Genomic DNA, 15,232 nt, shown 5'->3' on the forward strand with positions numbered 1-15,232 from the left:
CGAGCTGGGGGATGTGGGACAAAGAACAGGCCAAAAAGCTAATTCCAGCTTGTTTCCCCAGCTTGCTTCCCTGCTGTGGTCCCCCTATGAAAAGCTGAGCACTGACAGGGAGAGACCAGCACTACTAAGACAAGAGCAGAGGCCAGCCAGGCAGGGCTAAACCACCGTCCACTTCCTGGATTTTGGATTGAAATGATCTCCTGCCTCCCCATTCAATACAGAGTGACCTGTTCTCCCATGGTCCCTCCAGGTGCCTTGCAAGTCACCTGGGTGTTGCAAGGACATGCGGAGAACCCCATGTGACTGGCATTAAAACAGCAGGAGCCATGTGCCATGGGACAGACTCAGGTAGCAACCCACAGCGGGAGCACCAAACAGCTGCCCTGAGCTGACCCAACCACCACCTCTGTTTTAACCACCCTCTTCCCCAGCACTGCCGTTTGCACCATCCTGTCCAGTCACGGGGGTAAAAGCCTTTAGCTCATCTTGGGATGGCTCCAATGGCCAACAAGGGCCGTTCCCATGCGCTGCAGGCTAGGTGCAGGTAGGGATTTTGCCATATAGCACTTCCTTCAGCAGGAGAAAAGGTAGAGATGCCGTCCTCCTGGGAAGCCATAAGCCCTGCACTTGCAGGAGAAATCCCAAGTCCATGCTCCCTGGGCAGGAGCCCATGATTTCTGCCTCCAATCCCAGCCCAGATCATATCACCATGGAGCGAGGATGCGCACACAATTCAGCCATCACAATCGCCCCATCGTGCACAATTCCACTCAGCCAGCAGGAAGGCTGCCTGTGCCAGGCGACTGAGCATCACCGCCGGTTTCCTTCTAACCCAGGCAAGCAAATCCATTCGGTGTCCGGACGGTTACGTTTTTCCAGGCCGTCTTGCAAGGCTGCATATGATAGGGCCTTGCCAGGTCCTGTCCCCTCTACACCAGCCTCTCTTCCCCTCGCTTGAAGCAGGCAGCCAAGGGAACATTTAACACTGCAACTGAAGTGTGCGACTGCAGCTCATGCAGATGCACTCAAGCAAGCTTCAATCTTGCTAAGCTGACGGACTGGTAGGGTGAAGCCATGGCAGCCCAAGCATCAGCAGATGTAACCCTGGTAACTACGCGAGCAGCAGGCCCATGCAGCTGCAGCTTCCCTGCTACCGGTAGCTGAGTGACCAAGGTCAGAGGTAGGTCTCCAGGAGCTGTTCTCCCACAGTGGAGACCTATGCCAGAGGTGGAAAAAGCACCCAAAAAATTACTTGAGTAAAAGTGCATCTAGGGGGGTCGGGGTAAGTACAAGTCACCGGTGTCCCCCTGGAAAACTACCTAAGTAAAAATACATGCACGCATGCTCACACATCATATCTAGATTGTACTCAAGTATCCAGAAGTGACAGCAGCTGCACTTTTACTCAAGTAACCTATTGGGTCCCTCTTCCATCTCTGCCTACCTCTGCCAGCACACGCAGCAGCCCAGCAGAGGCTGCATCACCGCCTCGTATCTACAAACAAGCGGGGGCCTGGCCGTCAGCCTTGAGGTCTGTCCATCTCTTACTCTAACTTTCCACACAACCTACAGGGGTCACTGGCCATCGGCCCAGCACGCAAACGGAGCAGGGTCTTGAGCCTACCGGCGTGTTTGTGTGCAAAGTACACAGGCAACCAGCACAGGGTACAACACTGGCTCTCTGCCATTCTGTGTTACTCCCCATCTTTTGCACCCCGGAAAAATGCCAAGTCTCTTTCCTCTGCCTACGCTGCAGGCACAGTGATTCAGGGCAGATATGAAGTTTGATCTTGCTTCGCCCGACGTTGATCCCCGTTCATATTTAATTTGCTTTTCTAATTATTTATAGCTCCTAGGAGCCCCAGCCACAGACCAAGAGTTCACTGTGCAAGTTGCTGTACAAACATATCATGCTGCCCAATTTCCCAGAGCCAATGGAAAACTCTGGGACTTCCTTGCAATGCTCTTCCATCTTACTAAGCTGAGGAACAATGTTGCCGGAGAAAACCATCAACTTTCTCTGCTACATCACTCATAAATGTGTTACAGAACTCCGGTACAAGCACCAGCTCCAGGGTACATTGTTAGCTTCATCCAGTGAAAAAAAAAGAGGAGTCAGTACTTAGCTGGCTTCCCGCCGGCCAACCAATCCTGCAGCTGAGACTGCCAAGGTTGGCACAAAATCAGAACTGGCAGCAACCAGTTATTTAGAGCAACAGTGTCCGATAGGAATTTAAAGACTGCCACACTTGTGCTTGTCATCCTTCCATATTCACAACATTATATTATACAAAACTTTATAGAGCCAGGCACTCGCAAACACCGCTCCCCCAGAGCCAGGCATCCCCAACTCCCCCCAGATAAATGCCCCCCACCCCACTTCTAATGAAACACCGGCAACTCACCAGAGCCCACGGAGCTGACAAACGGAGTCGCCGCTGCTGACGCCACACATTTCTCCTACCAAGCGGTGGGGTGCGTGTGCAGAGCAGGCAGGGCTCTCCCTGAGTGCAGCTCTCAGAAGGAGCCACGTTCAAAGGCTCCAAGAGCCACAAAAGTCTCAAGTGCCGTGGATTGGCCACTCCCGTATTTGCCACAATGCAGTGTCCTATCTGCCACCTGTGGCGAGTCGCAAACGTTACTGGGCATCCTTGATTAAGAGAGTCCTGCACAGCTCCAACATTTGCTTCTGAGTCCGCATCTCTAGCTGCAAATGAGAGCTGTGGATATCCACACTGACATCCACAGATGCGGATACCTGTGGATATAAAGTGGATATCCGCAAATCTACAGAGTTCTAGCTACAAAATTTGTACCTGCAACCACAAAAGTAAACTGTGGCGATCCACGGAATTGCAGGGCTCTAGTTATTAAGACTCACCTTCCTACCACAAAGCTACTCAAAGGGCTAGCTAGGGTGTGGGAAGCTGAAGCTGACATTTCAGCTTCTCAAATGTCCCACTGCCAGTCCTCCAAAGATTGGTCAAGTCCTTCAGGAAATAAGAGCTCCCCAGACTACATTTTTATAACCTCAACAGGGACAAATCAGGACCTAACAATTCAGTTTGCTAAATATTGATTATGAAATGCAAAAAAACCATTAGTGGTGGCATCTGTTTCCCCTCATTGCATCTGGAGCACGAATAAGGGCCTGTTTCCAGGGATAGGTTGCTCGAGGGTTTAAGTGGAAATGGAGCTGGTTTGGGGCAAAATCACTGTTAGTGCGGGACTTTGCTTTCTCAAACAAAGGGGAGGGGGAAAGGTATTTTAATTAACATTTTGCCCACCCCTTAAGAGTGCAAGCTCTTACTAAGGGTCTGTTTGGTACCTGGCACAATGGGGTCCTACACTGAGGGCAGGCAGGTCTACACTAGACCTGAAAGTCACTATTAGATATGCAATTCCAGCTACAGCAATTGGGTGGCTGGAATCAATGTTTCTACAGTTGACGTACCCGGCCCACTTCCCTTACTCCCTGTGAGATCGAGGCATTCGGGGTTGACCCCCGACAGTTCCATTTCGCAATGCTCAAACCTGAGCAGGTCGCTCTGAGTAGCGCAGCTGTACCCTCAGTCAGGAACAAACAGTGGCCTACACTTCAAAAACTGGCTCAGGGTTTCGCGTGACTGGGGTGCCTGCCCTGCAGGATGTCATTCTGAGAAAACAACACCTTCGCAGTGTCTCAAGGGAGGCGCCCCAAGAGGAAGGGACCCGGGGACACACCCCAAAATGACTGGTCACTTTCGAGAACAGATACCAGCACAAGCAGCACGCAGAGCCAGGATGCCAAACAGCTGCAGCCTGGGTGCCTCAAACGGGGCAGGGAGTGGGTAATTCTGGGGCTGGCCCAGTTTGGGACCCACCTCTTCAGCCCTCATGCAGCGGATTAGCTGCTGGAAACCACTGGGGCTCAGGGGTGGGAACCTGGTGGGTGGGTCAGAGTTGTTTGATGAGGCCCGTTTCACCTCAGAAAGAGGCTGGCTGTTTTTTTTTTTTTTTCTTTTCTCCAATGGCCGTTAATGGGACTTGGATTTTTCTCAGCCCTAATGGGCCTCATGGAGCTCAACGTCCCGCAGGGGAGCACAATGCCGCATCATTAAGCCAGCGGCTCTCACGGAGGGAGACAACAGCCCCATTCAAAGCATGGAGAGCGCCAGGCAGCGCCAGGCCTTTCTGAAATCTCACTTGAAAATTCACCCTTCCTTGCCCTCCGCCTATTCATCTCCCGCTCCTCCGGGGCCGAAACAAAGCCCTGCTACTTCCCTCTGGCCACTTCCCCCCAGTGCTGGGGGGCTACCCTTTCACCCTCGCTGCAGGAGACCCCTCCAAGGGAGCCTCACACCCAGCCACTCAGCAAACTCCTCCCTCCTTTTCTGTGCCTTTGCACAGGGCTCGGATCTGCTCAGCGTTGAAGTCTTGTTTAGCTGTCAGCTGCTGGGGTAGCTACAGCAGTGGGAGCAAGGCCAGCCGCAGCTGGCAACAACAGGACCTGTGTCCAACAGAGGCCAGCACCAGCTAGCTGATTCCTAGCAGGCTTTGTAAGCTAACATTATATATATATATAAGTGGAGATACGCATCTCCTAGAGCTGGAAGGGACCTTCGGAGATCATCTAGTCCAGTCCCCTGCCCTCTTAGCAGGGTCAAGAACCACCCCAGGCTGCTCCAATCCTTAAATGGCCTCCTCAAGGATTGAACAAGCTAATGCTCAAACCACTGAGCTAGCCCTCCCTCACTGCTTCAAATGCTACGTTCCCTCCCACACACCGAACCGGCTGAAGCAACCGGTGCTCCCCAGCCCATCCGAGTTGCTCCACAGGAGGCCCTGGGGGAATCTTCCGCCCTGGAGCACGAGTCTGAAAGCCCCTAGGATCCCTGAGGTCTCCTCTCACCTGCCGTGACTTGGCCTGGAGCCAACCACCACTATGTCCCATCAACCACCTAATTATCCCCATCATACCCTGGAGATGCCAATTAGAGCCCTTTCCTGCTCCCCAGCTCGACCATTTCAAACACGTTAGCGTACAGACGGCTTTACTCTGTGGTCCTAATGCGAAGAAGCCCCCGACCCAGCTTCCAAATGCTGAGTGCTGTGCCCAGAGCAGCAGCCAGAGCGGCCCACGTGGGATAGAGCCGGGGGGGGGAAGAGGGCTACACAGGCAGGTCTGAGTTTGCAGCACCTCATCCCACGCTGTGCCCTGAACTGGTGGAAAGCTGTTGCTGAGGCCGTTCTGCTGTCGCTCGGTATTGAGGCAGGACCGGGGCAGAGGCCAATCTTAAAACCGAGGACTTCTGGAATTTGCCCAATGCCGTAGCTAAGGGCCAATGGGCACTGGCCCGGAGATCCCCCACCCCGCAGAACTCCACCCTTTGATGCTGCGGTTACATGCCCACCCAGAGTAAGACTGTAAATTCCTGGGGGCAGGGAACACCCTATGTCCTGGGTTTGCGCAGCACCTGGCACAGCGGGGTGCGGGCCCCAGGCTCGGGCTCAGCAGAGCTATTGTAATAAGAATAATCAACCATGGCAAACGATAAGGAGAGGGGAAGAGGCGAGTTCTCATGACCCCAGTGCCCCCTTGTGGCCAGAGGTCGCCCTGCGACACCCTGCTTCTGTTTCCCCCACATCAAACAAATCCCCAGCCAGCAGACCTGCCCTCCAGGCCAATTCAGTGCCTCTCTCCTGATTAACTGATCAGAAAACACCAACTCCCACCAGCCTCCTTCCAGCCGGCCCTTTACTGTCTCTGCCTGGCCTCCCTGCCTGGAGCACTTCCCTCTCATCTTCCCCTGCTTTGTCCGAACCCTTTTGCTCCCTAGGGTATCTGCAAACTTGGCTGTGGTCTCCTGGGCTTCCCCCACTTCACTGCAGCTTCCTGGTCTTTTTACAAGGGGATCACCTGATTCAACCCAGGTATGGGCCACCCTGTAATCAGAGCTACCTTAGGGCAGGACAAGCAGCCCTGTCACATGAGGAACCTAAGGGGAAAGGCAGACAAAACCAAGAGCCAGCGGCATTACAGCAATCCAGCAACCCCCTTCCCCAGCTGAGTCACAGTTTTCAGCCAGGTACACTTGGCATTTACATAGACCTGTACAGTCTCAAAGCATCAAGCAAACACAAGCTAACTAGACGCATCGAAATAGTTTTTCCCCACTGATCTGGTCTCCCGATCTTCCACACCCCATCACCAAGATTTATTTCCTCCCAGACACCTCCTGTGTTTACAACATCAGCAAAACGACTGGCTCTGTTCTCTCGGCCAGCCCCTTCCAACTGAGGATTTCTATGTGCTTCGGACAACGGACCTAGCCTGGTGAGGCAGGTCACGCCTGTGTTGTGTATTATATATTCCTTATGAAAATAAGAGTATACACCTAACTAAAATACGTGTTCTGAAAAATACTGCATGTAACTTATCATCAGAGAGCTTGCAATACCTGAATGTGTATGTTCCATGTGTGCGCTTATCTATCTGTGCACGTACCAATCCTGTATCTGATGCCAGAAAGATGAAGCATAAACCTGTTTACTTATCAAGCCATTCTAAGGGTCCGTCATGAAAGAAAAGGAACTTCATGGCCCGGTATTTGGGACAATGAGCTGTGAAAAGCCTTGCTTCTCCTGTGAGCTCGGACTATGGTAGGTCCTACAGAGACACGTGACCAGGCCAGCTGATGCTGGAAACCATTTTGAACGCTGCACTTTTCCATTCAAGGTGAGAAGGGTTTGAAATGTTTCCCAGTGTATTGGGCTTAGCTGGCGTGTTTTGTTTAATTTTGTTCAGTGACTTACTTTGATTTGTCTGTTCTCACTTGTCACCATTCAACCCCTACTTTTTATACTTAAAAAAAAAACCCACTCTTGTTTATGAATAACCCAGTGTAAATCACCATTACTGGGTGGGAGAGGACAACAGCTGTGCATCTCTCCTCAATAAAGGGGGAAAGCAACTTGCGAGCTTACTCTGTATAAACTTCACACACAGGCAGATGGATTTATCTTACATTTTGTCTGAGCTGCTCCTAGGGTCTGTGTCACTTTGCTGTGGGCTGTGACCCCAACCCCTATGCCATTGCTGGAAGAGACCAGAGGGTGTGACTGAGCAGGAAAGGGTGTTGGGGTGGCCCAGAGGGCAGACAGGTGGGCTAAGGGGTATTTCAACCCATCAAGTGACAGTCTCAAGGAGACCTCTGTCATTGAACCTGTCACAACCCATTTTAGCAGAGAGGAACCAAGGGATGAGGCAGCCATGTGACCACTCCAAAGTTAGCTAGAAAGTCCAGAGGCAGAGCTGGGAACAGATTTCTCATGCTCTGACCCGTCTGGTTCATGCAGATGTATGACACCCATGTGACAAAAACAGAGATGACACCTCTCAGCAGAAGCTGCTAACACACATAATGTACTGCTCGGATAAAGGCAATTCAGATCATTTCTTGTCTTCGCACAACTCTGCCCCCGGCTCTTTCCCCATCCCGATTGTTTCCTCCTCCCCTCTGCCACCAGGAATTAAGGGTTTGGAGTGGGTGCCATACCAAGAAAGATTTAAAAGACTGGAACTTTTCAGCTTAAAAAAAAAGACGACTAAGGGAGGATAGACTAGAGTCTATAAAAGGATGACTGGTATGGAAAAAGTGAGCAAGGAAAAGTTATTTACTTGTTCCCATAACAAAAGAACTAGGGCTCATCAAATGAAATTAATGGGTAGCAGGTTTAAAACTAACAAAAGGAAGTTTTCTAGTTTTCTTCACACAGTGCACAGCAGGCCTGCGGAACTCCTCACCAGAGGATGTTGTGAAGACCACGACTTTTAGCAGGGTTCAAAAAAGAGCTGGATAAATTCCTGGAAGTTCAGTCCATCAACGGCTATTAGCCAGGATGGGTAGGAACGGTGGTGCCCCTACTCTCTGCTTGACAGAGGCTGGAAATGGATGTCAGGAGACGGATCATTCAGTGACTACCTGTTCTGTTCACTCCCTCTGGGGCAGCCGGCATTGGCCCAAAACCAGATGGGAAGAAGGGGCTTTCAAAATTAGGGGGCCGTTTCACAAGACCCCCGGCTACACCGGCATTGTGCATTTCGAAACCAGCAGTTTCGAAGCATGCACAGCCGCCATTATGCTAAAGAGGTGCTGCATATTCATGGCGATGCCTCATTACCTTATTCCAAAGTGCCACATCACCATAGCCCCTCCGAAAGGAGCGGCTAGTGCGGCCACAGCCTAGCAGATATTCTGGAGCATACGATTTTGTGCATCTGACAAAGCGGGTCTTTGCCCACAAAAGTGCACGTACAGTTAGTCTGTGCAGTGCCACAGGACTTCTTGTTGTTTTTGCAGATACAGACAGACACAGCTACCCCTCTGATACTAGTCACCACAGGAATTTCTAAACTGATGCGTCACAGCTGCAGCAATTTGGTGCATTGTAAAGCTACATAATCCATGTTCGCTCCCCTTCCCCCCAAGTTACTACAAAGCTATTAGCACTTAAACTGACTGCAAAGCAGCCCAGCATATTTTGCCCTGAAGCCACCATTGTTGGCCAACCCCCAGTTCCGAAGGTCAGAGGCCTTCCAACACAGCAGCCTGTGCTGTTCTTCCCTTTCATGTAACTTTTATTTCTCCAGAGATCCCGCATAATTCCTCTGTTTTCACTAATGCAATGGTGACTCTAACTGAGGTGCATTGCCCCAGCAATGGGAAATCTCTCTTTACGTACAAACATCCAAGGTGGCTATTAACCCAGGTACTCTGTACCAGGGATGAGCAAACTTTTTATGTTGGGGCCCACTTTTCGTCCCTGCAGTTAGCAGTGCCCCCCCCCCCCAAAACCTGTCTAATGTAACACAAAACCAAGGGAAATATGCATTATATTCATATAAAAGAGACCCAACCCTTTCAGCATGTGTAAGGAAAACATGCCTGTAGAACGTAAAAGCTTTCTAAATGGCAATACACATACCTAAAAAATAACAGATTTCAACATTTTTAATGAGGTGGATGAGCCTGAAGCCCAGTAGCCAATCGTGCTGCACACCACCTTTTAGAAATTGCCCCTCACTTTGCTGACCCCTGCTCCGCACAGTGGACTCCATTACACATGCCAGCTCCAAATCCCTGGCTCCTTAGCACAGGTTTAAAGGGAACAATGGACTAGACAGAAGTGTGGCCTAGTGGACAGGGCACTGTATGGGAAATCAGGAGATCTGGATTCTGTTCCTGAACTGGCTGATGCTGTCTTCAGACAAGCCACCCTGCTGTCCGGTGCCTCAGTTTCCCTATCTATAAAAGGGGGATAATGATGCTGGCCTCTTTTATAAAGCACTTTGTGGTCTACTGAGGGAAGTGCTAGATACTGTTTTTAACTGGCCCTGTGAACAAACAGCTCAAAGAGAGACCTCCCACTCTGTAATGAAAGAGGGAATCTCTAAAACTCGCTGCACGCCTGGGTCTCAAGGCCTCAGCATGCATCGGGGGCCTGCCCACAGTCGCCAAGAGGTCTGCAACAGGATCCCAAAGCTGTGAGAGAACCCAGCGTATCCTCCATTCAAGTCCTTCTCCCTTGAGGAACCAAACCACGCAGAGAAAAATTACCCACAGCACTTCTCAGCCCCAAAGTGCTTTAGTAGAAAGGACAAGGTTTGCTGGCCACCCATTACAGGCAGGGGAACAGACGGGCGAGATGCCTTGTCCCCGGTTCCATAGCGACTAGATAGCAAAGTTGGGGGACAGAACCCAGGAATTCTGACTCTCTGCCCGGCATCCCACCCACTGCACTATCATGTAGAGCTGGTCGCACTGCCCATATGACAATCTCAGCACCACTATCGCTGAAATGAGCGCATTAAAAAAAAAAAAAAAAAAAAAAAAAAAAAGGGCATTCCACCTGAGCTGCTTCTGGATTTACAGGTCTAGGGGGAGCCAAGCAAAGCCCGGGAGCCAAACACGGGGGGAAGTTTGGGCCCAGAGCTGCACAAGGGCGCCATTTTGGCAGGAGCTGCAGCCACGCTTACCAGGGCGCGACTTGCTCTTCTTCCCGATCCCCTGCCAGGGAGTGAGGGGAAAGGACACTGCTTGCGTGCAGTCCTCACGCTCCCGGCTGGCTGAGGAGGGAGCAGAGGAGTAACTTACGTAAGCTGTGTACCTTCCCCTTGCTCCCTGATAGGGGAAGAAGAGCCAGCCACTGTGGGCCCTGGGGGAAGGTGTGTGGGAGAGGGGGGCTCTGTGCCTGCTGGAGGGGGCGGGGCCTTGGGTGGAAAGGGCAGGGCTGGGGCAACTGGCCCTGAGTGCCACCCAGATCATGCTGCCACCCCTGCCCCCAGCCTCAGAGCTGCGTGGAGAACCCAGTGCACCACTCTGGCCCTAATAGCAGCAGCAGCTGTGGCAAGGAGCCCCAAGCTCCAGAGCTCGTGCCCCCCTTTGCCCCGCTCCCTGGGCCTGTGTGCCCCTGAACACACAGCGGCAGTCACCCTCGGGCCTGAACTCGATCACTCGGCCTGACCTCCACTGACGCCTGCCGTCAGTGTGAAGAGATGCCACAGTCACCGACCCATGAACAATACAGCCATCGGAGGGGGCTCGGCCCAGCCCCAGCCCACCCTTGCCCTGGGAACTGGGGGAAAGGCACGGTAGCCAGGAAGCTGACCTGAAGACGGCCATTAGGCCTGGGATCCTCACAAGGCAGCGCCCAGGCTGAACAGGGAGCCGACGGCGTTCTTTTGGCTGGGGCGCTCACACAAGCTCTCAGCCAGGCAGAATCCCAAACCGCACCCCCTTCCAGGGCAAGGGTTGCTCAGCCATGCTGCCCAGGGGCCGGTCTTGGCTCAGCAGCCAGATGGAGGGAGCCCCTGGTCTCCCGCTGCACAGCCCAACAAGGAAGGCCCTTACCCTTTCCTTGCCACTGATTTCCAGCTGGATCTCCTGCTCCCGCAGCTTCTTCCACTGAGTGTAATACTTCACCAGTGGCGTCCCCTCCTCCCGGATTTGTTTCTCCCATAGGTCCTGTGGAGAGAGAGAGGAGAACAAGGTTAGCCCAGGACCAGGGGCAGTCAAAGCAGTGGTTCCTAGCAGCCTTCGGGTAACAGCTGCAGAGGGAGTGACTGACGGCTGACAGACTGTGGACCACAGTAGCTAAGTCCTGTTCCAAGCACACACAGAACCACCTGGGAACCTAGATTCTACCTCACAGAACTAGGGCAAGGCAAAGCGTGAATTCTGAAGTCATTTCAGGCAACTGCAGGATCAGATACAACATGCTGCAGTACAGCACATGGCAAAAAAAAAACAAAAACCCAGACCGCCCCCATCAGCACCTCTTGGCAGACACATGTCCACGTGCTGGCTCTGAAAGTAGCCACAGAGATGTTCCCACTCCAGCTGCTCCTCAGGTGATGGGGCCCAAAGAAGGGTGAGTCTCAGAGCCTTAGCAAGAGCATCCGCATGGCAGTATTTAGGGATGGAGTCCATGCCTGAGTGTGCAGAGATGGAGGGGTCAGAGCCTGGCTGCTGAGAGTTTGTTGGGGGCGTTTCTCCCCACTTTGTAGACAGAACCACTGACATCAAGGCAAGGGGCAAGATTTTCCCCTGGAAACAGGCCATGTCGGATGCTCCAGTTGGAAACACCTGAAAGTGGCCTGATTCCCAGGCGCTCAGCACGTTCCGAAATAAACACCCTTTGGAGAGGAGTATCGGGGGTAGCATGCTCGTCTGTACATACAGACACAAGCAGTCCTGTGGCACCTTAAAAACTAACATTTCATTGTCAGAGTCACCAAAGCTTACACTCAACGTTGTTTTTTGCCCACGAAAGTTTATGGCCAAATCAATCTCTGCCCTCTCTCCAATGCCAACCCGGGCTGCCCAAAAATCAGGGCTAACTTTGGAAATCTTGTCCCGGCCTTGCCATCAGAGTTCCAATCAACAGTGCTCAGATCCAGCACGGAGATACAGCTTGTGAGACGGGGGCAGGAGGGCTTAGCAAAGGGAGAGATCTGTAAGGGAATGCTAGACACACTAGCGACCCTGGGGCATTCACACATTAGCACACAGGACAGTGGAACTCAGGCCAGAGGATTTAAGTCTTCTGGCCTAAAATGTATGTTCCTAAACCTACATTTCAGCCCTAAGAGAAGCAACCTGATCCTCAACGGTCCTGAGCTCTTGCAGTACTCACTGGGCATCTCTGAACATCAGGCCACTTCTACTTAGGGACTGACTGTTTAAGCTCTTGCCCCGTATCTAGGCCTCTTATATTCTATGAGTCTGGGAGAGAAGAGATGGAGACAGACACAGTCAGCAGACATCAGCAGGATTTCTATTTCTTCCACTCATGGGATCCACTGGGGTAAATTTGGTCCTCAAAACAATGTTTGGCATGAGGCTTTTTAACACCAAACCCACCTGCATTTGCCAAGCATAAGTCTGAAAGATGTTTGCCGGGTTTGCTTTTAATTCGACTGCTAAAGCATCTGGTTTTTAAATAAACATTCCCGGCAGTTTTTGCCACCCAAACATGACAGCCCAGCAAAGGCAGAAAGTGAGATTGACTCATCTATGCTCCCCATCCAAGAAGGGAGAAACAGGGGAAGTCAGTTTCATGATGGTTAAAATTTCTTTTCTCAAAAGATGTGACCAGTGTGTGATCAGCCAAAAAGCGTGTTAAATTGAACCCTGGCAGCATTCCTTTACCATAGACCCCACACAGCTGGGCAGAGCCCTGCCTGGATGCAAAATCTGTAGCCACATCTGCAAAAATAAGCTGCAGACATCCTCAGCCACATCCACTTTATTTTAGGAGTTCCTAGAGGCACTGCAGAAGGACACAGGGAAAAGCAATCTAATGCAAGATGGAAGACCATCAGTGTGGGTCACCAGCAGACGGAACAGGCGAAGGACGACCATGGAAACAGCACCAAGAACGTGTGTTTACACAATGCCAATCAAGACCCAGAAGGAAAAAAGGATTCTCCAGACTCCAGTGTCACAAGCAAACCCGGCACATGCCGAGCAGCTGTGCGACTCATTCCATTTCCCGCCATGGAAACGTACTGGCAACGCAGTAGAGGTGGAGGTTCAAATAAGCTCTCCCTGGGACATCATTTTTAAAACACCAAGCGTCTGTTTGGAAGAAAGTCAGGTTGGGCTTTGGGGAGCAGCTCATCACAGCTCAGACGTGACAGCGTGCTGCCTGCCAGTGCCAATCAGAGCCCAGCCCACCGGGGAAAAGCACGTCTAAAGAGCATTACACTGCTAAGACAGGCAGAGATACAGCCGCTCCTCAATTCACAGCAGGCCAGATCCTCGGCTGGTGAAAGTCAGCATGGATCTATGGAAGCTAGAAGTGGGCTGCACCCGTTTCCACCAGTTCAAGAACTGGCTGTAGAGGGGAAAGTCAAAAAAGAACATCACAAACAGCACTTGGGTAAATAAACGGTAACCAGATCTGGAATCTGTTTAGTCAGGGGATGGGAATCGGACTCCCTTCTCTAAAGCAGGGGTCAGCAACCTTTCTGAGGTGAAGTGCCGAAATTTGACCTTTTGACCTCTATGGACAGCCCGAGTGCCAGGGATACTTTTTAAAGTCACTCATAGTCCTACTGACAGCAGCTTCATTAATAAACAAACTTGGGTGCAGAGCTTTACCATAGAACAGGTGATTGGTAGCATTAGCTGGGCTTTTGTTAATCCACAGGCAACCTGGCTTTGAGGAAGCTGCTGGCTGCATGGGGGAGGAGGGGTGGGGGCTGAGCTCCCACCTAGTGTGCCGAGGAAAACCAGCTTGCGTGCTGCTCTGAGCACCTGTGCAGGAGGCTGCTGAAAGAACACATGAAAGATGGTCACATGAAGAGACAGGACACAAGCCAAGGCCAGCCAGGGCTCTCAGGTGGCACCGAGTAACCTGTCACGGGCGTTTGCTGACTGGTTCTTGCTCATGTGTTCAGAGAAGAACTGATCACTGTAGGCAGGATCCGGAAGCCCTTTTCCTTCGGTGAGATCAGCAGTGACCTTGGCTTTGAAGCACTCTGGCGGGGCACATACACACCTTCCTCTGTAGCATGGGGTGTGGGTCATCTGCTGGGATTATCACTGAATTGGCATACTGGGGGCCCTAGGCCCCTCCTGTTCTCTGCCTGCAGCACATCACTGCTTAGTCTGCTGGGGGCTGTAACACTGTCCCAGTTTGGCGGTTGGGGTTTAGTGTGCAGGTACTGGGTGGTGTTAATGGCCTGCAATACACCGATCAGACCAGGTCATCCGACAGTCCCTTCCAATCTTCAACACAGCGATGTTACAGCCAGGACCACAGTCTCACACCAAACAGCCCCTTTCCTACCCAAGTTCCTAACACCCTTTTGCAGCCTGGGAAACACACAGCTCTGGACCGCAGGGCTTGAGTCCAGGCCTGCTGGCCAGTTATCTACAATTTTCTTTCCTTCCAGCACAATTAAATATTTGGGACCAGGGTGCTGAGCACAAATAAGGGTCCCAATGTGCTAAACTGGGGTTGGGTGAGAAGCGGCCCGTGAGCTGGACGGATGAGAGGGTATGGGAAAGGGACGGCACCCTGCAGATGCTGGCTGTGCTAGGAAAAGTCTTGGCTACAGCTCATCTTCACCAAGGGGGAGCCACCAGGTGAAAGAGACAGCTATGGGGGCTGAACACAGCTAGGTGGACAGGAGATGGGGCTTTCTGAGGGGCCAGTCCACGAGTGCGGAACAAACCCCACTGCCTTCCCATCCAAGGGCCAGGTGCACTTCTTCAACCAGCCTTCCCCAACACCAACACAGCAGAGCAGACATTTAAAACACAAACAAAGCCCAGAACACTCTGGGCGTGGAAAAATTATACGTGCAATCGATGAGATAGAAGGAACCTGTCGCTTACGGACCTCTGGAAGGTGCTCAGACAGTCTGCTGGTAAGGATGAGGCCAGCACCTCTACTGAACAGAGTCAGTTTATCCTGGCTTCAGACAGAGCGGCCTTCTCTGCAGAGGCATCACTGCAGGCCCCATGGCGCTAATTCCCCAGCCTGCATTCCATGTCACTGCACCAGAGACCTGTGCTGGTGCCAAGCAGTCTATGGCTGGAGTTTGCATGCTGTGCTCTGGGATTAAGAATTAGTGGCAGGCTCGGTCCTCTGCCTGGCCCTCCCCAGTAAAATCTTCACTAATGCATTAATCCTATTAGCATCAGACTTGGCTTCTCAAAGCAGCCCGGGCTCTGGAATA

The 15,232-nt window shown here is 52.0% G+C and overlaps 1 protein-coding gene across 1 annotated transcript in view; it reads right to left on the reverse strand.

Annotated features, from left to right (window-relative positions):
• Positions 1-15,232, reverse strand: part of NOC2L (NOC2 like nucleolar associated transcriptional repressor) — a 96,346-nt gene that overhangs the window by 22,528 nt on the left and 58,586 nt on the right. The window contains exon 16 of the mRNA XM_074975993.1: positions 10,893-11,006. Coding sequence (XP_074832094.1) covers positions 10,893-11,006 — 114 coding nt within the window. The remainder of the gene's footprint in view (positions 1-10,892; positions 11,007-15,232) is intronic.

This window comes from Carettochelys insculpta, chromosome 23, assembly GCF_033958435.1.
Source record: "Carettochelys insculpta isolate YL-2023 chromosome 23, ASM3395843v1, whole genome shotgun sequence".
NCBI classification, from domain to species: Eukaryota; Metazoa; Chordata; order Testudines; family Carettochelyidae; genus Carettochelys; species Carettochelys insculpta.